The sequence below is a fragment of the Corvus hawaiiensis genome, chromosome 2, assembly GCF_020740725.1.
Source record: "Corvus hawaiiensis isolate bCorHaw1 chromosome 2, bCorHaw1.pri.cur, whole genome shotgun sequence".
In the NCBI taxonomy this organism is placed as follows: Eukaryota; Metazoa; Chordata; class Aves; order Passeriformes; family Corvidae; genus Corvus; species Corvus hawaiiensis.
The window spans coordinates 91822262-91848418 of NC_063214.1; the positions used below are offsets into that span (position 1 = coordinate 91822262).

The 26157-nt window shown below is 41.3% G+C and overlaps 1 protein-coding gene across 2 annotated transcripts in view; it reads right to left on the minus strand.

The window, feature by feature from the left end:
• REV1 (REV1 DNA directed polymerase) overlaps nt 1-21327 on the minus strand; it is a 56211-nt gene extending 34884 nt beyond the window's left edge. For both annotated transcript variants that reach the window (XM_048325596.1, XM_048325586.1), the window contains exons 1-4: nt 21114-21327; nt 6649-6715; nt 5761-5893; nt 3866-4034 (exon numbers count right to left, since the gene is read on the minus strand). In XM_048325596.1, the coding sequence (XP_048181553.1) occupies nt 3866-4034; nt 5761-5893; nt 6649-6705 (359 nt within the window). In that variant the 5' untranslated portion in view covers nt 6706-6715; nt 21114-21327. The remainder of the gene's footprint in view (nt 1-3865; nt 4035-5760; nt 5894-6648; nt 6716-21113) is intronic.
• Nucleotides 21328-26157: the final 4830 nt, after the last annotated feature.

Sequence of the window (26157 nt, forward strand, 5' to 3'; positions counted from 1 at the left end):
CTAGTTCAGATGCATCATTCAACATCTTTCCCCATGCCACCTTTCCTGTGTCACAGAATTCATCATCACTAAAAAAACTAGGTTGGAAAGGACCTCTGGAGGTCTCTAGTCTAAGCACTGATCAAAGCATTATCTTTGAAGTCAGATCAGGTTGCTGAGGATTACGTCCACTCAAATTTTCAGTATCTCCAAAGACAGAATTTCCACAACCATCTCTAGGCAGCTGTTTCACTGCTTACTCTCTTTTATTGCGAAAAATCTTTTTCTTATAGTCAAACTTTTCTTCACTGCAACTTGTGACTATTGCCTCTTGTCGTCTTGCTGTACATCTTGAAAAAAATCTGGCTCCACGCCCCCCGTAACCTCCATACAGGTAATGAAAGACAACGATTAGACCCCCGCTCCTAGTCCTCTCCAAGCAGAACAGAACCAGATTCCTCAGTCTCTAGTTATATATCACATGCTCATATTGGTGGTACTCCTCCGAATTCACTGCAGTTATCAGTATTTCTTTCACTGAAAAGCCCAAAATCTGACACACAACTCCAGATTTAACTTCAGAACTGTTGAACCAATTGGAAGAATAACTTGCCTTGATCTGGACTGTGGCCTTGCTAATGCAACCCAGTATGCTGCTAGCCTTTATCTCCACAAGGCCACAACTGCTGCTTCATGGTTACCTTTTAGGGTAAGACTTGAGGGTCCTGGTGGATTACAAGCATGTCTCCTAGCCAGTGAGTCCCTAGCCTGCTTGGTTGCATGGAATTAATTCTGTCTTATGCTCACGACTCTGCATTTTGCTTTGTTGCATTTCATTAAGTTTCTGCCATCCCATTCCTACAGTTTGTTGATGCTCTCTAAAGGGAAACCCTGCTTTCCAGTATATCAACTGTTCCCTTTTAAGTCATCCACAAACTCACTGAAGCTACTGTCCATTGCATCACCAATGTCCGTGTTACTAGTGAAGACATTAAACATCTGACCCAGTATGAACCCTTCAGAAATGCCCCTTGTGGCCATTTGCTAGTTTGACTCTGAACTGCTGACCACTGTGGTGACCAAGGTAGTTGGGCCAGTACTTCCCTCAGCCAGCAGCCCACTATCCAATTCATATCTCCCCAGTTCGTCTTCAATAATGCAGCAGGGGACTGTGCCGAAAGCACTACTGCAGTCATGGCAAATGATACCTAATCCTCTCTTTTGCATTCAGAATCCTCATGAGAAAACTAGGTGTCATACCAGACCAAGATTTTTTTTAAAATTATTTTAAACTTTTTTACTCACATTTGTGTTAGATTAACACAGTTCTTTAGGAAAAATATTCACCTAATTTGAAAATCAAAATAAGGAATCTACAAAATCTACTGGTACTTCATGGCAGTTATCCTCAGTCTCTGAAAAGTGGTTTTATTATAAATGTCAAATAATGTTAAAAGAATATTTAAATTTGGAAGTCAAGCTCTCAGATCACCTAAATTTGGCTTTCACTGCACAACAACCTTTCCAAGCTACATAATGGTGTGGTGTATTTTTCAAATAAAGGAATATTGATTTAGGAAGGAGGCCTGCCTGTAATCCTCTTCATTTATTGCAAAAATGGAGAGGCAGCAAAAACACACAATAAGGGGCATGCAGAAAGAATGATTTTGTCACTACAGCAACCACACTACTACACTGGAAACTGGATTTTGCAACTACTGTTACACAGGATCTCTTTGGGATGCTAATTAAACCAAAATTCTAGAGCTACTTGCGTTTAACAACAGGTTTGTAAGAGTCTGACTTTAGACCATAGTTCAGAATATGCAAACCTTTTAATGCAGCAATGAAGTTCTACATATGCCTTACGATCCTTATGCAAGTAGCTCCACAGGATCTTATATAGTTTCCACGGCATATTCCAAATTATGAACATTTCTGGTGTTTTACTTTAATGTATTTTTGGTGGCTCTCAAAAAAAAAAAAAAATTAAATAATAGCCATTGTAATGGTGCCATGTTATGTTCATTAATCTTTGGAAAGCAAGACAGATGGTGATAAGCACCAATAAAAGACAGGAATTAATTATTCATTTCATTACCAGCAAAGAATTTGAGTCACATGCAGGAAAGTAAGGAACAGGGTTATGGAGACAAGAAGCAAAAGCCAAATCACTGTACTAGCAGTCTGCAACCTGAACTCAATCTTTTCTGTGCAGAGAATGTGGCAGGTGCCACAGTGAAAAAAGACGGCATGTGATCATGTAATTAAGGACTAAATCATAATATATGCACATAAGAAACAAATCAAACGTCCACAGACAAACGACTTCTTCATTTTGCAACCTTGGGTGACAAGACCAAAGATCTAACAACACTCCTTTACCAGCAGTTTGTGACAGCAACATTTTAGGGGAGATTCTTAACCAAACGGAAAAAATTACAAACCCATCATATTGCCTACAAGAAAATGGGACAGGGGCTTTTTACAAGGGTGCGTAGTGACAGGACAAGGAGGAATAACTCGAAGCTGAAAGAGGGTAGGTTTTGATTAGGTATTAGAAAAAAAGTCTTTATTGTGAGGATGGTGAGGCACTGGAACAGGTTGCTCAGAGAAGCTGTGGATGCCCCATCCCCGGACAGATGAGGCTTTGAGCAACCTGGTCCAGTGGAAGGTGACCTAGTTCATAGCAAGGAGGTTGGAACCAGATGATCTTAAAGGTCCCTTCCAATTCTATGAAACTGGAGACTCTACATCTACTACACTGATTTTCACCAACTGATCTACTGAGAATGTAATTTGGTATTCCATATACAGAGATGGATTATTTAATCACTGAGTATTCTTTAATATTGTTAAGAAGAAGGGAAAGAAAAGAGAGGTGGTTGTGAAATGAGCTTCTACTGTAGATTCTGATATGAACCCTGTTGTGCTGAGACAGTGAATTCCCCATTTCTTTGTGCTCAAACTCATGTATCTGTCTATACTCAGTTCTTTTGACTTATTCTACAGTATAACCTTTCAGAAGTAGGATGCAGAACCCAAACACAAGACATTAGAAGAAAAAAATTAAGAGATTTCATACATCAGATTCCATCAGGTCTCTACTGAATGTATACAAACTGGTTTTTCCATCTTGGTCAATATCACAACAAGATTTAATGGTGCCAGTAAAAAAAAGTCACATCTTTCAAATAAAACCACACCTACCATCAGTTTTCCAAGTGCTTAAACACAGGGATGATGGAAGAGATAAATGCAAGCCACATTAACTGCTCTGAGCTTGGCTATCGTCTTTATCAAGGACCTAAGAACAATTTCAGTGAATTCTGTATATTCCAGGGCATGGAGAAACCAAAGAACATAAATTCTTTGTAAATAAAATGTGGACTTTTTTTCCCCCCTTTTGTTTTTATTATTTTCTTACAAAGTCACAACACAATAGATGTTTAGATGGATTAGTTCCAATTTTATGAGAACACTTTTCAATTGACATCTTTCTTTGTATACAGATGACATGAAATATATGCAATACACAAGGCAGGCATTTTAAAAACAATCACATAGTAGTTATTTAACATCCTGAGATGAAGTCTGGTCAACTGGTTAGATATTCAATGAAAGTAACAGAATAATGTTCAGTTTCCTAATATGCCTGAAACTTTCTGAATGGTCTTGGTGAAGTTTCAGAAGGAACAATCCTTAGAGAAGGCAAATCTTCAATATAACAGTGGCATTTCTACTCAGCTGTTCCATGACTTATTTATTTTAAGCTAAATCATAATCTCAAAATGCAATCTTTTAATTTTTTTTTTCTCTCCAGATTTTTCATGGCCTTTTTTTCCCCAAAAGGAGAAATCTCCAAATTCAGTAGACCTAAACTTACCTTTCCATGATCCACTCTGGCCGAACTACTTTTTCTCCTTTCAGTTCTTTTATCTTGGCATTTGGAAGATTGGTGGCAATAATGTGAGTTGTTTTTGATCTGGAATAGTACACATGGTATTGGCCTCCATGTAACATCATCAGCCGTCTTAATTCATCAGCTGAGGGATCTATAAAATTAAAACCAGAAATATTCCTGTTTAGTGTCAGCAAATACAGTAAGAAAAATAACTTTAATTGATAAATATGATGCCATGATCAGAAAGAGTGCAAACCATTGCTTTATCCCTGAAAAAAACTTACAAGTTCTTCAAAGAACAAATCAGAAAAACATTTTGCAAGAAATGCAGAAAACTGTTTTTGAAAACACTTGATTCGAAATGTGAATATTCTACTTGTTATAGAGGATCTTCCCACAATATGTATGGTGGAGGGCAGGAAAAAAATACTCAAGTAGATGTAATGTTAAACTATATCAAAAAACGCTTTACATCAACATAATACAAAATTAGCTTATCTTTTCACCAGAGTTTGGGAGAATAGTATATACCCAGAAGCAACAGAAAATAATATCAAAAGGGTTTAGCAACAACAGCACAGAACTCCTACAAGCAGTTAACTCATTCCTTCCTTACCAGGTTATTCGTGAGTCATGAGAAGGAACAAAGAATACCATAAAAGCTGACAACTTCTCTGATCTCCTCAATTGTGTTAAAAAGAGTACTTATTTTGCAAGCAGAGGTGGGGACAAACCAGAAAAAAGTGTTAGCTTCGGAAAACACTTGCAGTGGTGTCGCACAGGCACCAAAAGATTTGGGTCAGCACTAACACAATGTCTGAATACCGAATCTAGCACAAGATACTTTACAAAAAAAATCTGAACAATACAAGAAGGACAAAAAAATTTTTAAAGGATACAGTTACAATTCCTTCCTGTCAACTCTCAAAATACGTCTAACACTCCATTATACCTCTAACTTCTAACTAAAAATAGCACACACTTTTTCCAAGTGTTAGCCTTCCTACTCCAGCCTTTTGGACAACCATCTTCTAGAGCTCTGTTTGGGGACTAGCAGCTTGAAGAATACACAAATGTTGGATTCTCACTAAAGAAAGTGCCTGTATTAAAAAACCAATCCAGATGTATTAATAGTTTAACATATCCACCTTACCTTTTCCAATCCGTCTGAGCCCTGAGCTTAAACCAGCACTAATCTATCTCACAGAAGTGCTATGGATCCGTTACATAATAATGACAACATTCCTGGCATAGATCCCTCAAAAAGGCTTCTGGGGAGTTTCCAAAAGGTTATTAAGCTGCTTTATGAAGTAAATAGACGTATGAACATAAACATGGTAAATAAAAAACCTTACTCCAGCTAACATGCCCTATCAGCCCATCACAGATGGTCCCTACAATGCGTAAATGTCTTACCTCTTCTCTTGTTCCTCCTTCCACTATTAGTAGGTTCTGTCTCACACATTATGCCACTCTGAGCAAGGAAACCTTGATGTATTCTCCCAAACATAAATTTAAGTATACAATCTAACCATCACTAATTTGAGAAATTAAAACCTTAGTAAGTGTAGGAGGATGGAAGATATTAAAAGGTTTCATTTCATATAATAAGATCACAGAAATATGGAAAGATCTTCTCCTATTTCTACAAGTTATCTCATGTAAATGATATAGTAAAGCAATATTTATATTCGGAATGTAAATCTGATTTTTTATTGAAAACCTTAATCATTAAAAACAATGGAACATAAAAAACACATGCAGTAATTGTCATGTATTTACTTAGTTGCAAATTCATGTGTTTTACAGTTACCTCTACTCAGGATGGTAAACATGAGAACAACACAAAACAGATCCTTAAAAAAATAAAGGTTCACCTGTCAAGCCATTGACGTAGATGGCGACTCCACTAAAGATACTTGATGAAGTTCCATCCCTCTGTTGTTGTATGGCTGAATCTGACCGGAACTGATCCTCCAGTTTCTTAACTTTTGCTGACATATACCCACCCTAGTTTTCAAATTAAAACAAAACACAAGCCATGATGCCAGTCTTATTTCCTAATGTTTACATAGAGAAACTGGTCAGTTTTAAGACTGGAAAGGTAAGCAACATTCCTCCAAACTGAATTTGGTTGACACACAAAAGACATTCTTTTTTCAAATGAAAAACAGCAAATGCTCCACCATAAACTCTTATTTGCAAGATAACTGCATCTTGTTACCAACATGGCAGGAGTTATTTCATATTTCTTTTTTCTTATAGGAAACGATTCTATATATATAAAAATTCTTATAGAATAAAAAGAAGAAAGAATGGGATGATGCAAATTTGGGTGCTAAATTGATGGCTCATTGCCTAACAAAACAATGTGGTTCCATGTATCCTCAGTTCTTAAATATACATGAGACAGTAGTATTCTAAACATCTATGTAAATTAGGTGCCTCAGTTACTGTTCGTCCAACTACAGAACGTGGTGGAGACAAGCATAAATAGCTTTCAAATTACTTAGTTTATTTTTTAAATGGTGATTTAAAACTATTCAAGGGTCTGCACTTATTAATAATGAAATTTAGTGATTGTTGTGAACACAGACTTCAAAACCTGGTAATTAAAAACTTTCTTTCGAACTTAATTATGTGTTTTCAAATAAAGTAAAAGGGTTTATAGCACCCCTTTAGCATGTATCACAAAACTGTAACCCCTTTTTAACCACAGTGCTATTTACCTCTTTAAAAAAAAAACTACTAGGTTTTGAACATACCCATATTCCCCATCCATCGCCATCGGCAGCTCGTTTCCGCCATCCACCCCGCCTCATACTGAAGCTTCTGCATAGGAAGAACAATGCTTGATCAATTAAATGTTTAGCACTATCATCAGTGGCATTTCAATGATGGCACTCCAGGCCATTTACAGATCATCACAAAGACTAATTTTTTCAACCAACTTCACTGAAGTATTTGAGTTTCACAGCCAATCTAGAAATGCAAAACTGCATAAAAACCTGGGTTCCTCAGTTTTGTAGTAATGCATACTGTGGTTCCTGCTATGTATCAAAAACCACACATGCACATTTTGCTTTATTCACCCTGAACATAAAAAACTCCGTACAATGTTCACTGTCCATTATAATTTATTAAATTCTTTCTGTTCTTCATACACCTCCTATAAAAAAGAGGAATAATAAAAGCTTCTTAAATACAACTGCTAACATCCATGCAAAATATTGTCCGGGTCATGAACAATCTTTTATTTCCTATATAATACCATAGACATGGTGTGATGCAGGCAATCACCTCCCGGTATTAAAGACTGGATTAATTTCACCAATGGATTTACAGCTGATTATAAAACGTCCAAGGACTTGTTGCTGTAATGCAATATATCATATCAAAGCAAAAAACCAAAGGTGATCTTATGGTCAGAGAAAAGCCAGCTGTTTAAGTGACCTAGTATGATCTATAGTTAGGTTTGTGATTTGATTCTTTGGGGCTTTTTGTTTGTTTGCACTGCTTAATACATAAAAAAAATAAACCCAAACAGCCAAATTGCAGTTTTCCTTTATGCAAGACACTTATCCCTGGACCATGAGCTGCACACACCCGTGTCCCCAGATGAGCTATTAGTTGGCTAGAACAGAACTCTTGGATAGAAAAAGAAATGCTTGGACTGTGGCCAACTGTTCACCGCACCCAAGTGATTCATATTTACTATAGCTGTTGCAACACTGATTTTAGAATATTGATTAATGATGTAGTAAGATCATGAGGTTACTGCCTGCTGTTACATCTCTCTCTTTCCAACCAAAATAGTTCCCTAAATAAAAAGACAAAATAGTCTTTTGGGTCTATCAACTCAAAGGATGAGGACAAGACTCTGAAACTAAAAAAAAAGTGACTGTCTTAAGTCTTCTGTTTCATTAAACACTTTATTTCTATTCCTTTATCCTCCCTAAAAACCACGCAAAACTACAGTAAATACACAGAAGGAAGTCACCTGTTTTTTTTCTCCATTCTTGCCTGCTTTTGAGTCTCTGGACTATTCACAGCATTAACCAGTAACAAGAGCACAGAAACTTCACTCAGCCTTCAGCTTATCAAAAAGCACATACAGCTGTGGATGGAGATGACAACACATTCTGGTCATTCTCCTTTCCAGGCCTTCTACTGCACTGTTCTGGCAGTGCACTACTGCCTCATTTATTGTATTAACATTCTGTTTCTTATGAACCTAGCTGAAAGTGAGTTCTAGCTTTCGTCTCTTAAATCCCTTTTGTCCTAGAGGACCAAGCAGGCACACTCTGATACCCAGTTAAGCCACCTTGGACTGCAGGCAGGTTTGATTGCAAAATAAGACACAGCTGAAGCAGAAGTTTTTTTAAGTACTATCATTTTCATGGACTACTGCAAATATGCCAAATCAGGCAACCACAGAACTACAGTCAAAGCAGGTACCTTGAAAAGACAAGCATCTGTTTTATGCTTCAGGACCCCTACAAACACAGAAAGATCATGATGCACCTGGTTCTATTCTAACAGTTGCTCTTACTTGATACACAACCGACAAACACATCATTGCAGCTGCAGTTATGAAGATCAATCACATGTCAAGGAGATGAGCTCTAAACCAACATCCAAAACAAAGCAACCCCTTCTCAGATTGCTGTATTTTCTCTCTAGGTACCTGCATTTCTTACCCAGTGACCTATTTCCAAGACATCAGGCCTTCTGAAATTAAGTTTTAGTGGTCTGGACTGTATCTAACAGATACCACAGAACTCTTTAAGGAGCACTGAGGAAAAAGAGAGGAGATGAGCTAGATGACCACATAAAATACAAAATTGACTTTTTTCCTGCAGAGGAGAGTATACACTGAAAATGGCTTGATGATTTCTTTCATAGGGAAAATTTGTATTTTTCCATCAGCTGAAGTCAAATGTAATTCACATCTATCACTTCTGGCTAAGAAATTCTTGGAAAAAACAGAGAAGTGTGAGTTCATGAAAAAACAAAAACCATTAATAAAAATGTCAATCTAGTTTTTTTAGATACTACAGATACCAGTGTATGACTCATAAGAGACACCAGAATTTTAACTAATGATTACTCTTTCTCCCTCTTAATAAAGAATGACAAAGTCTTAAACGGTGGCTACACAAAGAATTAGAGGCTCTCTCTTCGTAAGGAGCCACATGGAGAGCACAAGAGGCAATGAATATGAGCTGAACCAGGAAGTTTAATCTTGACATAAGAAAAATATTTTTTAGAGTGAGAACAATCAATGACTGGAATGCAGGGACACGGTAGAGTCCTCATCTCTGGAGATTTTCAAGCTGCAATTGGACAAGGTGCCAGATAACCTCAAGCAAGCTTCCCTACCCATGAAAGGCTAGACTAGATATTCTTTCGAGGTCACTTCCAATCTGTGCTGTTTTGTGATTCTAAGACTATCAAATAGAAAACCTCATAAAAATATAAACTCTTACTCTGAAAAAAACCAAAGACTGTACGAAATGCATACTGTAAATCATCACAACTCCAATCACGCAGAAGACAAGATTTGATAGGTAGTTAACTCTGACCCTATACAACAACCTCCTGCTTAAACTAAAATATTTAATGTTGATAAACCAAAGAACTACCTTCATAAGAGTGACCTTTTCTGAAATCTTGAAACACATTTCCTTTTTATTCAGGACACTGGAAGGTGAGGAAGAAAGATCTCTAGTCTGAAAGTGAAGCCAATTAAAATCAGAATCATGGTTACAGGCCTAGTTTGATTAAAATTAGAAATCAAACAAAACTACTTAGGTCAAGGTGCTAAAAACATGACATATTAACTGCTCAGAAGCTGTCTTCCTGGAGCCTCCGAAACTAGAGAAACTAGGCTGTAATGCCTACTTAAAACATCTGATAGTGATTTACCATTTCCTTAGCAGATGCAATTTTTGACTCAATCCACTTAAGCCAGTCCACCTAAATTCTAAACACACAGGTTAGGAACATGGTGCTTCAGTGATTACTAGATGCCTCTGGCTCTAGTCTTCAGGGTCATGGATTATTTTCTTAATGCTGATATGAAAACCTGGGAGATCAGTTTCTCCCTTTATAGTTCCAGGAACTGAATGATGAACCAAGCTTTCTGGACTACAGAGAAACCTCACTGCTAGACTTGGGCTTACAGTGTGAATTTTTCCTTGAAAATGAAGGTAACCTCTTACGGCTGCCTTGCTGAAACCTAAGGAACAAATGAGCACAAGAAATATCTTTCACAGGATATATTAAACCACAGGAAAAGTTAAGTAAGATTTTAAACATGCTCACTGGTTCATGAAATAAGAAATGTAACAATGGTATGACGCTCCCCCCACAGGAATCATGATGAAGGGATGAGTAAGAGAAACACTTTGTAAAGAACCTGTGAAGGTGGGGAGTACATGGGGTGTGAGTTGGTAGAAATCAAGACAGGGGACTTCAAACAGCCATCACGAACAGGCCAATTTCAGACAAGAGTTCACCTTTCTTCTAGGTCTTTCTCAGACTATCTAACTTGTTTCAGAACAGTTTTCTCTGTGTGCACAAATTCAAGAGCACAAATTCACAGAGACTCAGCAAACCACCACAGTTACTAGTTTTTAGGTTATTTCTAGAGCTTGAAGGACAAGCTACAAGGTGACCCTCTGCCCAGAGAAAAGCTTTTAAAATAAAATTGAAATGCTCATATTCTGGCCCTATGAACATAGAGAAATCTTCTGCAATTAAAAAAAAGAATCCAAACAAACTCTAAAACTCCACAAAACCCTGTAAAGATAAAACCAGTATTCCTAGGAACGGATTCCAGTTTTTCAGTGCAAGATAAATAACTTTTCAAGCAAAAAAGTCAAGTTAAAAACTCCTGTGGTCAGAATTAGCATAATTTGGCCCTGTATCTTCTTCTAGACCACATACAAATGACAAAATCTTATCATTCTGCAAAATAGGGTTAGCTAAAATTCAAACTTCTATTGGATGATCCTTTTCAAAACTGAAGCTAAAAGAGAAACAAAGAGTTTTGAAGCTTTGTACATCACTAGTGGCTCAGAAATAGTCAACACAACAAAGATATGTAACATCCCTTTGAACACTGCTTCATAGGCCTAGTATTATACTTCCCAATCCACAACCACTTAATCCTGTTACTAAAGACTGTTAATTGAAGCCCACAGATCAGGTAATGAAATGAAATGCTAAGTGTACATTCTATAAATTCTATGAACATGTCTGGGTGCATACAAGACTTACAGAGCAAGGAATGTAGATGTGAATATTGATGCTAATATTTGTTTTAGTCTCAACTGAAGCACACACTAAAGAAAGTTATTTCTTAAAAATATTTTAAATTTAGGATGGTGTGATTGTAAGGCAGTGGCTTTCCATTATCCTGGGCAGTTGGGATAACACGGATAAGGATCCAACCTGGACCAAAACCACAGGTATTATGGGAACAAATGGTTGGGAGCACAGAATACAGACCTCAATGACTCTGTAAGAACTGAATATAGATCCTCATGAGCTTTTTAATTCCAGCACAGTACTAGTCCCTGCTTCTGTCATACACTTCAGCAGCCTCTTTGCCAAGCACTTACACAGTGCAGAGGTATTTCTGCTACCTCTTCAAGTAGCCAACTTGCATCTGGCAGAATATAAACTTTATGGCTCTGGTCTACAAGAAAGCGTATGAACTATTTCCAAAGACAAAATGAGGCTGCACTGTGACTCAACAAATAACCCTGCCACAGCTGTGTCTAAATACATCACACAAGTAATGTTCCATCCAGATAATCCAATTTTAGGTAACTGAAAGCTGTATGGAAGTGTAACACACTATAACAGCTAGTCTGCACTTCTGACCAGAGCAGACATGCTGTCAATGTCCTCTGATCCTAAAGAACTTGATTTATTTAACACACTCAACATGACACAAGCCTGTATAGAAAGTGTAACTCTAACAGAAATATGGGTGTTTCGGGCCACTGCTAATGAGTATCAGAATCTTGTCCTTGAACTGTAGATTGGAACCATCCTAGCTCAGCAGGGCTTAAAAGTTTTTTCCATCAAGTGGGTATTTTGTGGCTTGTTTGAGTTTCATGCCTCTACATTCCAGCTGCCACATCAAACTCACCACTCTACTTGGCACTAGTCTTCAAGCTCTTTGAGCAAAGAACTATCTTACATGTTTACACATTTCTCAGCACAAGAGAGTCCTATTCTTGCCTGAGTCTTCTGGAAAAGAACTGCTGCTACAGGGTATAAAACTGTTTTCTACCACATATTGGTAAGTTCAGAATCCAGCAAAAAGAACTGACACAAAAAGTCAGAAGCTTTTTAAAAGATACTATATGTTTAAATGCCTGCGATTTTAGACAATTCAGAGTTAGCACTACTATTCTGTATTAAAATTGCTAATTAGTACATGGCAAAGCAATTGAATTTTATTCTAGGTGGGAAATGAAATCTCAGGATGAAGATTTGTAAGATGTTTGAGTCAACTTGTTAGCTGACTGCTACCAAAAGGGATGGTTCTGCTCTTCAGCCTCTGCTGGCCTAACAGGCTTCTTCCCTTCTTCCCAACCTCTACACTACTTCCAAGCATGACCCCTGTGTTCACACTGGTGCTATGTGCAATTCAGATCACTAAATCAACAGAAAATTGACAGGATTCTATGGTTTAGCTTCCTGCAAGTTTAGCCAGATGAGGTGACTTACAAAAGCATGAGATAAAGCCAAAGCAGACAGGCAAAAAAGGAGGAATGGATGGGATCTTAAAATTATATTAGCAATTTCTAGAAACCAACTTTTGGGTCATGGCCATACCTAAGGGCAGTATAAATGTAGATACAGAGCTGCAATGGCTGGCTACTCTTCGCTCAGTAGTGCTGCTTATGTTTTCCCCCCCCCAATAAAACAGAGATAGGCTACCTCACCTTTTCCATAGGGTAAGGGTTTTAAAAAAAGTTAAAATCAAACAGCTCCACATCTTATGCCACCTGTCTCCATAGGATAAGCACTCCTAACTACAAGCATATGACGTTACAGGGTCAACCAGCAAGTCCTATTTTGCACTTAATTCTTTGATGATATTTAAATCAAGAGAAACGAAATTAGCTGAAGGATGCTTGAAATAACAGCTGTCCCCAAAAACACCCAACACCTCCTCCATGTCCTGTGAGTAAAGATAAGAGCGTAAATTAGGAGAGAACAAACTTCAAAATCTTGGGCAATTTAAATATTAGAAAAAAGAGTTAGTATGAGAAATTTAGAAATACCATTTGTCTAAAATATGAGTATCCATGGCATTGCTAGAAAGGTGAAATACCATACATCTCACATAAAACATGGAAAAGCCCCAGAGTCCTTAAAAATCAAATCCTTATGTGCAGATGACTATTCTAAAACTATGTTCTGTGCATACATTCATTTGAGCTCGACAGCACAGAAATGATGCTCTGAGAACCTTCGGTTCAATCACTCCCCTCAGAAAGAGATGTTGGAACTCTTTGCAAAACTAATCCAGTTTACAAAATTACCATTTTTGCAACTTAAAATGGTCCTTATTTCAGATCAGTTTAGTTTACAATCATAGACTAATACTTTACACACAAGTAACAACTAAGAAATTACAGATTTCTTTTCCTGGCTAAGTGTCACAATAACACATGAAGCAGTTGTACAGCAGGTAACTGTTTATATGAGCTGTACAAGACAAAAGTCTGTATCTTTTCACAACTAATTTGGGAGTCTGGGACAGACAATTGTTTTAATTGTCACAACTTGAGGAAGCATAAGGTCCAGAAACCAGGATCACTGTACAAACCACACCAGCTTTGAACAATCTGTTTTCAGATTATCCTTTTTGCTTTTATACATGGCCTTTAAGATGGTTAATTTTTTGAAAAATAGCAAGACAGATTTAACTTGAGACCAATTGTCAATTCCCCTCTAGGAATAACACTCAGTGGCAGCTACACTTAGAGCTTGTCACAAGTAGTGGTTTAACTTGGTTGAGTTTTTCTTCTGCTTACAGAAGACTGGCCTTCAGTTTCAACATTTCTGCATTTCTCACTAGAGTCATGACTTCCCCAGCCCCTTCAGAGTTCTTCAGTGATGAGTAGCTTTTCTTCACAAATGTTCACTGCTATATGTAACCATGTACCTAAATTCACATTTTAGTTCAAATATCACTTCTTTGACACAAGGGCTCTTAGTGCCACAACACACTGATAAGTTTCAGCAAACTTCATCTACTGGCTTCATCATTTCTTTTCTGTGCTTAAATTCCTCTGGGGCTTCAACCACGAGAGGACTTGGCACAGTCACAATCTTTATGCCAGCTTCTAAATGCCTAAAATCCAGAGTAAAAACCATGAAGCAAAATCAGAATAAGAAGCATAGTTTGTGGAATTAGGACTCTAAATAGCAACACAGTGAATGGATTGTAAATGACCAAAAAGAAATGCTCTCTTGGACTTCAGTATCTAAAACAATAAACAAGATGAGCTTATGAGCTGGGTAGTCTTCCTTCAATCCCCTCTGTTTAGCTATCTATAGTATTTGAGAAGAGAGAACTATGTCTCTTTTTCTTTGAAAATGAAGTCTGGGATGTTAATTTTCTACCTAATAAATGAACAGAACTTGTTTAGCAGGTTTTTGGTCTGGGCACTGGATTGTATGACAATCCAGTCCCACAACTCCTGTCTTCCTCAAGCAGCCTATGGTAAGGCATAGGCCAAGAAGTCAGTAGGTAGCATAAGTAAACCATGATCCCCACTCCCAAACAACGAGAAGAGTTACTGCTGCTGAATGATTTAGGACTTTCTAAGACTTTCCAGTCACAACTGAAACACCCTAAGCTAAAGAAAAACTTAAAAAGGCAGAAAAAGTGAGTAAGTGGGGGTATAATTATTCAAAAATAAACAACTGTAAAATTTTCATGACGTGACCAAAGCAAGGAATCTGTGGATGTTCTGAATTTAGTAACATCAAATTCAGAGGAACTGTGCTTGTGAAAACCTCTGACATACACTACCTTCAGCTTTCCCAGACTTCAGCCCAGGAGATGGGTGAAATCCTTCAGAAGAGACTACATCTTTTTGATTGAATTTAGGTATTTGACTATACATGTGTGTATGGGTATCTGTATGTATGTGCACACACAACAAACTGATCTTCACTGCTGACCAACATGAGTGCTCGCTACCCATACTGACCACTTTGGCAGTAGTGAATGGCATAGAAACAAATCCCCGCTCTGGGCCAGTGCTGTAACCAATGTAATGAGAGGGTACATGCAGTTTAACAACGTCAAGCATAAGGTGCTGCACCTGGGTGGGGGCAACTCCCAGAATCAATACAGGCTGTGGGATGAGCAGATCAAGACCAGCCCTGAAGGACTTGGGGGTGCTGGTGGACGAGAGGCTGGACATGACCCAGCAATGTGCACTCACAACCCAGAAAGCAGTCATACCCTGGGCTGCGTCAAAAGCAGCATGGCCAGCAGGGTGAGGGAGGAGATTCTACCACTCTGCTCTGCTAAGACCCCACCTGGAGTGCTGCATCCAGCTCTGGGGTCCTGAGCACAGGAAAGACACAGGGCAGTTGGAGCAAGTCCAGACAAGAGGCACCAAGGTGATTAGAGGGATGGAGCACCTCTCCTATGAGAAAAGGCTGAGAGAATTGGGATTATTCGGCCTGGAGAATTGTGGCCTTCCAGTATGTGAAGGGAGACTACAAGAAAAAGGGAGAGAGACTATTTACAAGAACATGTAGGGACAGAACAAGAGTGAATGGCTTCAAACTGAGAGTACATTTAGATCAGATATCGGGAAGAAATTATTTTCTATGAGGATGGTCAGGCACTGGTACAAGTTCCCCAGAGAAGCTGTGGATGCCCCATCCCTGGAAGTCTTCAAGACCAGACTGGACGGAGCTCTAAGCAACCTGGCGTAGTGGAATGTGTCCCTGCCCATGACAGAGAAGCTGGAACTAGATGACCTTTGAAGTTCTTTGCAACCCTGACCATTCCATGATGATTCTACGATGAAGCTGGGGTTTTTTAGGAGACACACCTAAGGCAGTTGTGCTTTACGGTCAACGCAATGTTATCACTGAGTAAGTGCTGATCCCGCCAAGCTTTTCAGGGAAAACAAGAGAGAAGGCATCCACTTTGCAAACGGTAGATTATGTCAGATACTAAGGAGGACTCTTCACTCACATAGGGGCAGCAAAACTCTAAGAAATCAACAACTTTACCAGCAAAAGCACTGATAACTACAGATTCAGTATTGAAATAGGTGGATTTTCTGTTCATAGCAGCTTTTGAATGACATTAATTTTAACTGACATTGCGTAGTCAAGTTCCCAAATGCTTTTCTGACATTGCCTTTGAAACTCTCAAAGCTGCAAAATCTTTTTTGAAGTAAAATCTTCACAACATAAGGCTTCTGTGCTTAGCCTTGAAGTTTCAAGTTTCTACTCAAGTTTTCTACATCTTTTGTAAGACCATGGATACTACTTTTTTTCCATCAACTCAGACCAACAAGACTAGGAAGAATCAGATGAAACTAGCAAGTGGAGAGATCAAAAGAAATGGAAATATTTTTTCATCTATTGCCTAGTTTATTTGAAGATTATCTGACATTAGATACCAAGGATTCTAAAAGTCCATATCTGTTGAATAGATAAATGGAATAAAAAGATACTCTATTTTTTTAAGGTAACAAACTACAGAAGCTCAGAACATAAAGGGAAAGTATCTTGGTATATTTGTTTATTATTAACAAAACAAAGTTCTGATCTGACCCAACATATTATCAAGTTTCCTCCTAGATTCAGAGAAAAATAAAAAGAGCACAATGTTTCTGTGTTTTCCAGGAAAAATACAGTTCTAAGATCTTGGGACAGAACAAAAGTGCTCTAATTCTTCAATTTAAACTCAAATCTGAATTGTATTCTTGGCCTGAAGAGGTCCTACATTGGTATTTTAAGCACCTCTGATATAAAACCAACAATGTTACACTGCTGCTTAGTGAAGAGAAATCAATACAAAATGGCTACAGAGCAAAAATGGCCTATCCCAAGCAAACAACACTTGTAAAACTTGGGTTAAAAATCAACTGTAGAAGTTACAGGAATCATTATGAAAGGACAACACTTAAAACTTCAAATCAGCCAGAAATTACAGTAAAAAAATCATTACAGTCTTACGTCTCCCCCGCTATTGGCTTATTAAGAGGATTCTTGGAACTGCTTACCAAATAACGGAATTACAGCATGAAAATCAAGGAATGTGACTGAAAAGGCACTATGAGAGGCCTATGCTCTAATGTTTCCTGAAAACAACAGGGAGATTCAGAGATCAGGAACAGTATCCTTTCAGTATAGGTCATTATTTTAGTTCTTTACTTCAGCTGGGAGTTGCATTCAATAGCACAGAATGGTAAAATACACTCACACTACTTGGAAAACTGCACTAATCATTTACCTTACATGCCATAGGGTCAGGGGCCTTCCTGTTGATAAGAATTACCAGCAATTCCATTACTTCCTTTAAAAAGCAACAGCTTCTAGGTTTCCAAAATGTCTTAAGTGGAGTACAACCATTTGTCCAAGATGTTGACTCATCGTGCCCTGAACAAACACCTGATCTGAGACAGCTCAAAGAGGTGAAGTCATGAACATGGTGGACTGAACTTTATTTTACTTTGGACATTCACTGACAACTAGAACCTGACAAAATATACTATCAACAGTCCCCAGGATCCTGCCACCACATACCTTACCCTGCCAGAAGACTACCAATCTCTATGTTAATATGGAAAAACCTTAGAGCAGTTCTTGACCCTACTCTGCGCAGGTTCAGCACTGGCTTTCCTGCTTTGGCATTCAAACCAATCCACCTGCATTTGCAAGAATGGCTCTGCAAGGTACCTGAGCAGTGTCTTCTCCTAAGAGAAACCACCTTTCTCTTTTCAAGGATTATTTACTTTCATAAATCAAGCAGCTGAAGAGACGTGCATTAATTCAGGCAAACCAAATAAGGAGGTTACAACCAAGAACTCCATTACACTGGAACTTGGTATTTACAGACAGCCAGTAACAGAAAGCAAAACCAACAGAAGAGTTAACCACAGCATGGCTAAGCTTTACTTCTGCTAGTAACTGAATTTCAAGTCACCAGGTTCAGCACTACTAAATAGGTAGAATACCAACTGGGAAACCTGAAACTTTGAGACAGGAAAGGAGTTGCTTTCCCCAAAGGCTAACACTGAAATTCAGGGACCACAGTCAGCCTAGGTATTTAAAGCAAGGAATATGGAATATACAATCCTTGCTATGGATATACCAAACTAAAAGTATCTCCTAGGGGAATTTCATGGCCACAGATTCCTTAGCTACAATAGCAGGAGTCCTTAAGTCGATTTTGAAATAAAAGCCACAGGAATGGAAGCTATCATTACAGCCCAGAATTTAAAGCTGTTCTGCACACTCACCTCTCTTCTGCTGAAGACTGAGAAAGAACTGTTTCCTAATTCTGACTTCTATCTTAGGAGCACCAGATATTCCACATGAAATACAGAAGTGAGGGGATCACAGACACGGCAGGCCCTCTTCCCTAACAACATTTTTGTGTCCAATTAAAACGCTGTCTGGTTTCCACAACAGCGCAAAAAGCTGCTCTCGGGGTAGAGCACTACAAATACCTATCTTTTAGAGAAAGACACTTCCACAAGTACACTGTAAGATACGTGTCTGAGAATTCCTTGTGATTTTTGTCATCGCCTTATCATTTGCTCTCTTACTTCCAACTTTTTATGTTAACTCCGTGGCCACTTTCACTTCTATTTGTTTCCATTTTTCTCCTCATTTTGCTGTGCTTAGGTAAACACGTGGCACAATCACCAAATTAATCTACATTGTATTCTTGAAGAAGGATTTCAACATTTGGATATTTAGCTCCCTTGTTGTATATATACACCAGGCAAACCTCCTAAGAGCTGACAGAGATCTCAGTGATAATAATATACCCCTTTAATTAAAAGAGAAATATGTTGAATTAAAAAAACCCAAAACATTTCTATGAAACAAACAATAGCTAACAAATTAAACAGGGAAAGTATGTGGCAGGGTCAGGCAAGTTATTTTTTTCCTGCTTGTCCTGCATTATTAAAAAAAAGATCTGTGTAATCATATTAACTTTTTTCTACCTACTCAAAACCAGATTTCATTCTTACTTTTTTTTAATCTCTCACGTAAATGAAAAGGATGGTAGAAAGATTGAAAATTTGCCATGAAAATTCTTTCAAGAAGTCATGTGGGTCAAGGGATCAGAAATGACTAATGAAAATTGGCACTCTGTTACAACACACTGTCACTGCACCAGAACAGGCTGTATGAGAATGTATGTGCTATTCAGAAAGACGGACTGGTGCTAGGTTTGAAGGGCCCATTACTAAATAATGTACTGAAAACACACATACTGTACACAGAAAAAATGTTCAACCACTTCACAACTGAGGCTTGAAATATACTGATTTTTTTCCTATTAGAGCTTTGCTTTTAAAACAATCTTTCTTCAAGTAGTTAAACATCAGTGAGTCACAAGGTAGGTATCTGTACTGTGCCTCTACTAACACTGTCCTACCAGTGACCTCCAGTGTGACAGCTTGGGATTATTTACTAACAGGGATTTGGTACATTATCCAGCAGAAGAAATGGACTGAACGAAAGACCAATATGGTGGGAATGGGTAATAACTACATGCTTGAGGCAAGATAGCAAGGAATTTATCAGAGATTTAGATTTCTGTCTGATCTTGGATTTCATTTGTGTTACATGTCATAAACCTTAGTAAGACAGGACTATTCCAGAAATAAATTTTAGTTGTAACTTCTTGCAACTAATGGTTATTAGGTAACTGTTCAAACCAGCTCTATTTGAGCAACAATTGCATCTAAATGAGTAAAGAATTCAGATAATAAAATTACAATCCCTTGGTTTTGCTTCTTTGAATTATGGTGCCAAATTTGAGGACGTGGATTTTAGATCAAGATGCATAACAAACATCAACTCATCTTTTCATTAGGACAATTATTAACACAAGCAGAGTATTCACAGGCCTGTCATTCTGAAGACTGCGATGTTCATTTTAAAGCATCAGAAATAATGGATTATTACAGCACACAACAGACTTTCTACCAAAAAAACAAACGTGCTGGTGATACTATGTTCCTCTTCCTTCTTAGGGTTAACATACCATTAGGGCGCATTTCCCATCAGGGGCTTTCAGCTCAGTATCCCAGGTCAAGTCAATACCAACTGTATAGCAAAAAGCATCAAAATCAGACAAGGAAGGGATCAAGATGGGAACACATCTGTCCCTCAGTGTTGGTAAGCACGGGCTTACTCATCAAGCACAGGTCCTTCCTCTTCCCTTCAGCACACGGGTTATACCCAGCACTATTGCTCAGCAAATACAACTTGTGGCAAGCACTACGGGAAACCGCAGACAAGATACACGCTGCTACAGCGCGGGATGCATTCCAGAGGGCACGGCCGCGCCAGGGCTCGGGCTTCCCCTCTCCTCCCCCTCCAACCTATTTCCCTGCAGTGACCCCTCAGCGCTAGCAGAAAGCTGTGGCACAGCCTCGCTCACCCCCCGGCTCTGCCTGGGGGACCCGTGTTGTGTCTACAGCGCAGGCCCCATGTGACAGACACAGATACAGACGCACAGACAAGACAGACAGACACATGCACAGGTGCGGGGAGGGGCGGGGGACCCGGACACGCGCACACCTGGCGCGCACCCGCGGCGTCTCGCGGGACGGGCGGGGGCGCGCACAGGCGCGCGCACAGGGGTCTGTCCCCGTGTCGCCCCTCCGCCCTCCCGCGCGCGGGCAACCGAGGCCCCCACGCGCCGGTTACATAACGCCGCGCGCCGTTCCCCTTTCCCTTCCCTTCCCCCCGTTCCCGCGCCGGGAAGAGAACGGGAAAGGCCCAGGCCGCGGGCCCAGGGAGGGGCTGTGAGGCAGGGCAGCGGCTGCGGGCCCTGCGTCTGCCTCCAGCTCCCCCTCCCTTCCTCCCGCCCTTCCTTCTCCCCGTCCCCGAGCCACCCCCCACGTCCACCCCACCATGGGGGCCGCCGCGCCGTGGCGGGGAAGACGCCCGCTCCCCCAGCCCCGCCACCGCTCACCTTCCGCCGCGTCCCAGACACACATTCCCGGGGGCGCCGCCGCTGCCTCCTGCCCTGCCGGGCCGTGTGTGTGCGTGCGTGTGTGAGTGTTGTGTGTGTGTGTGGCTTCACATCCCGGCTCCCCCTCCGGCACGGACGGACGGACAGACGGACGGACGGACAGACGCACGCAACCGCCACCTCCTGCCCGCCTTCTTCTTCTTCTTCTTCTTCTTCCTCCTCCTCCTCCTCCTCCTCCTCCTCCTCCCCAGCGCCGGCCGCGCTCTCCTCGCTCTCTCTCTCTCGCTCGCTCGCTCCCTCCCTCTCTCCCTCCCTCTCCCCCGCCTCGCTCGGTGTCCCCGGCACGGCCCCTCCTCCACCCCCCCGCCCCTTCCCGCGCGCGCGTCACGGGAGAGTCTCGCGCCACCAACCCGCCGCCGCCGCGCGGTCAACAAACGGCGCGCGCCGGGCCGGGCAGGGCCCCTGGGCAGGGGCGCCCCCTAGCGGCATGCCCGCAGGGAGGGAAGCGGCCGGCGGCCGGGGGGGCGCTCGCACCGCGGGCACGTGACAGCGGGGAGGGGCGGGGCGCGGCGCGGCGCGAGAGCTCGCGCGCCTCTCCAGGCGCGCGGGTGGGCTGCTGAGGGCGCGGGGCGGCGACGCCCCCTGGCGGCCGGCTGGGCGCGCCGCAAGCGCGGGCGGGCGGGGATTTTGTAGCGGGACGGGAGCGGAGCGCCGCGCCCGGCACAGCCCGGAGCTCCCGCGGCCGGGGACCGCCCTTCAGCGAAGAAGCGGGTGGAGAAGGCCCGAGTAGGGTTGTGGCGGTGCTTGTCCCCACTGCGTCCACCTTCCGGCCGGGGACCCGGGAGAGGGGTCACGGCCCAGCCCTGTCTCTGATCAGGTTGGGTCCTTGGAGCTCAGCCAGATTCAGGCCTTGCCACCCTCTCTCTAGAAGGGATTTCTTCCACAGAAGAAGGGCCTGCTTGTTTCCCTCGTGTGCTGGATACAGGAATAATACCCACTGGTTCCTCCTATGTGATTCTGGATTTTTAATTGCAGAATCACAGGCAAAGATCTACAGATTGTCAAGTCCAACCTTTAGCCAGTCACCACCTTGTCAACTAAACCATAGCGCTACGTGCCACATCCAGTTACTTCTTGAACACCTCCAGGGATGGTGACTCCATCACCTCCCTGGGCAGCCCATTCCAATGTTTAACAACTCTTTCCATGATGAAATTTCCCCAATGTCCTACCCTGGCACATCTTGTCCTGTCAGTAGTTGGCTGGGAGAAGGGAGTGAACCCCCACATGGCTACCACCTCCTTTCAGTCCACTGGGGATACTCTGAAGTGTCCATGGGGGAGGCTGAAAAGAATGGAAGGCCAATTGTGGGGGAAGACATAGGGTATGTGGAGATCCTTGTATAGGAAAGTAGGTGTAATAATGGTATGGGAATGTAGGGGAAATAAGACAGAAATACTTAGAAACACCAGTCTTATTAATTGTGCTACTTACATAAAAATTACTACTTACATATCCTAATTCTGTTATATGCAATTTGTTACATAAATAGCAAATAGCCCCAATCCTACAACTGTGTCCACATAAACAGATCTGCTAGGAGTCCCCACTGACACTAGGCAAAACTCCAATTTGGTTATAACCACATCAGTCTGATGGACTCAGACCCATATGGACTTAGTTTCAGGGATGAAGCTGTCTGTCACTGTAAGACAAGGGCTTATGTAAAACCTTATTTTCTCCATCTGCATTGCCACAGTTGTCCTGTTCTGTGAAAAATATTGCAATTTTGAATACTTTTTGGCTCTACTTTGAGTGATAAAATAAAAAATTAATGAATGTCCAGCCTTCTACCCATATCTAGTTACATATTGCTCAAGATATCCAGGTAGGATAAGGAAAACTCAAGTTCAGGTCTGTGTCTTTTGGATGAGCACCAGCTATTTTAGCCAGAGTGTGGTTTCTGTATTTCACTTTGAGAAATATTTATAGGAAAACTCTTAGCACCTTCATGAGAAACACCCAAATACTGGACTTTCACTTAGTATTTTAACAAAACTCCTCTTTACAATGTGGCTGTTTCCTGCCAGAGGAAAGCACTAACTAGAATTTTCACCATATTTAAGTCAAATTTTGGAGACATTGTGGCTGGCTGCTTTCAGTCTAATTTTTATCAGCAGTTATATTACCTGCAAAAAAAAAGTTCTGAAAAATACTGTTTAGAAAATTTCTGTTATCTAGAATATATCCATTTCACTGGCCCAGCATTTTCCAGTTTTGCCAGGAAATGACTCCACCAATCCCAGTCCTTGCCAATCTGGAGTAAACTAACTGTTAACTTGCAGCCTAACTGCATGACTGGATATGTGCATTATTTTTTTCTTACAGAGCTATTTCTCTAGGGGGCAGTTGCGGAGCAGAAAGGCAGAAAGACAAGTGGAATAGGGATTAATTTAGGTTAGCAAGAACAGCTTTAAAATGGTTAGTCAATGATTGTATTTTATTTTTAAATAGAAACTGACGTATAAGGAAATTATAAGAGGAACCAACAATTATTTAGAGAGGCATGTGGGGACAGCTATTTGTTTTGTGAAATATAGCTGGGGTAAGAGTTAGCAGTGAAAAAACCTGAAATAGCCATACTATCAGCAAAGAATACATACAGTTAGTTAAAATAGGCCAATATTAGTTTAGGAAGAAACAGAAAAATGAATTAATGTTAAAAAGAGGATAAAAATAGGGAAGTCTAGGAAAAGGGCCAAAAAATAACAGCAGTAAGTTATCTTACATCTTTTAATGCCCTCATGCTGTAATTCATCTTCACCAGCAAGCTCCTGAACTGACAGAGAAACAGGTTATAGTAGCCAGATTGGGAACTGGGTTTATTGCTTAGTCATTGGTAAATATTTACAGAGTGAAGCCTGGTTCAAGCCTGCTGACTTCAGTAAAAGCATTCTTGCTGTCTTCACTGAGTTTAGAATCAAATCTGAGGATGGGGAGAGAGGCACTAGGTGTTCAGTGGGACTGAGGTTTTAGCTGGGGCATCTCAATGAGGTGTTATTGTTGACCTGCATTTACCTATAAATCTCACTTTCTGAGTCAAAATCTGCTCCAACTTACAAAAAGTATGTTTGATGTAATTTCAGTAACTTTAGCACAAAGGCATTTCCAGGTGAAACTCGAGAGGCTCAGGGTCACGCAACTTGCAGCCTAATATAGGAGGCGTAACCAAGCAGTGACTGTGGCCGCTATGACCTCTGAAGGCTTCTGTCATGACATCTCTGGGTCTCATATTGTCAGGAAGGGCACGTAAAGCCACCAGTGGAAGATCCCTCTCCATGCTGATATTTCTGTGTTTTCTTTCTAGTCTCACGTGCTTCCCAGGGCAATGCTGGGCTGTCAAGTACACACCAACGCAAGGGACAAAGGAGCACCAATCTTTCGGTTTTCCACAGAGGAAGAAAACTTAGCTTGGGCTAGGCTGTTGCTTGCTGTTTTGCTGGTCTGAAGGTAGTTATGTTTAAAGGGCAGAGCACTTCCAATTGCTTGGTCTAGCAGAGCCAAGCTGATTGTATAGCAGAAAGTGTCTGTCACCTTCATGCCATTTCCAGAGAGGGTCCATAAGGTGAAACTGACAACCAATTGCTGCTCACTGCTTTACCATGGCAGTCACCGGCCTGCAACTTCTGTAAGCCGCCGTCATGACAGACAAATAACCAACTGAGAATAGCTGCAGAGGACTTTTTCCTTGTCATGTGGTAGAAAGGTCCTTACTTCTCACTCTGTAGTTCTCCTGGTTCAGGAGCTCTTGGAAGGATGACCTGTGTCAAATTCACGCTGGGTGGGTTCAACTCAGGTTCAGTTCTCAGCAGTAAACGCAGAGGTGATTTTTATTCAGGCAGCCCAGGAATGAGAATAGGAGACACTGAATTCATCTCCAGATGTTGGCTGGGCTCTCTGGACCCTTTCATACCAGCAGGTTCAGCCTTATAATTCATTCAGGTGTTTATCTCCGCCCAAGCTGTTTATCTCCTGTACTGTTTGAGTACAGACGTGCCTTATCCCCAGCGCACCCAACGCGGCTGCCCGCCAGTGGCTCAGGCTGTGGCCGTCAGTGTGGTGCTGTTCTCCGCACAAACACGTGTTACACACGCACCCGCTGCTGCAGACAGCCGCACATCAGGGATCGGCCCGGCCAGCCCAGCCCCGGGGTGGGGATGGCACAGCGCAGCCGTGTCCCGGGTGGCAGCGCTCAGCGGAAGGGACGCGAGGCCGCCCGTGCGGCCCGGGGAGGCGGCTCCGCCGGCGGCTCCCGGCGAGGCGGTGCTGCATTGCGGGCACAGCCCGCCCCGCCCGCGCCCCTCTGCCTGCGGGGCCGCCTTTCGGAGCGCCCCGGTGACACCCGCCCGTCCTCCCGCCCCCAAGGAGCCTGTCGCAGAGCCAGAGGGAAGGGAAACGTGCTCGTCTGTAGTTTCGCACGTTTCTCGCAGGGCCGAGGTAATTATGAAAGACAGAGTCACATTTCACAGCTCCTGCAACGCTGTAGTAACACAGCCTAGTGTAGTAATGCCCTAAATATTGACATGTAAAAGCTGCAGGATTATTGCAGTAGTTTCCTGACCAAGCACTATTGTTTCATGGAAACCAGTGAAACTGCTGTTGTAAAATCTCATCTGCAGTGTTTGGTTGTAGCATCAATATATTACATATCACTGCCTATACCTATTTTTTAGTCGTGATGCCTATTTTTGTTAGCTCCTAAACCACAATGCAGTCAGATATTTTGAAGTGGAATATATGTTTTATTACAATCATGATTAATTAGTTAAACTAAGCAGAGCTGCTCTTGCTCTTTCAAGAGTAAAAGAACCTTAGGAATATTTCTAGCCAGGGATAGAAATCCGTGTTTCTCTGGCATGATTTTTAAACATCACAGAAAAAACCACCAAAACCCAAAAAACTGCCAAACCTCTGCAGGATAATCTACATTTGTAAACAATCTCTTCCCCCGCCACCCCCCCCCCCCTTTTTTTTTTTTTTTTTA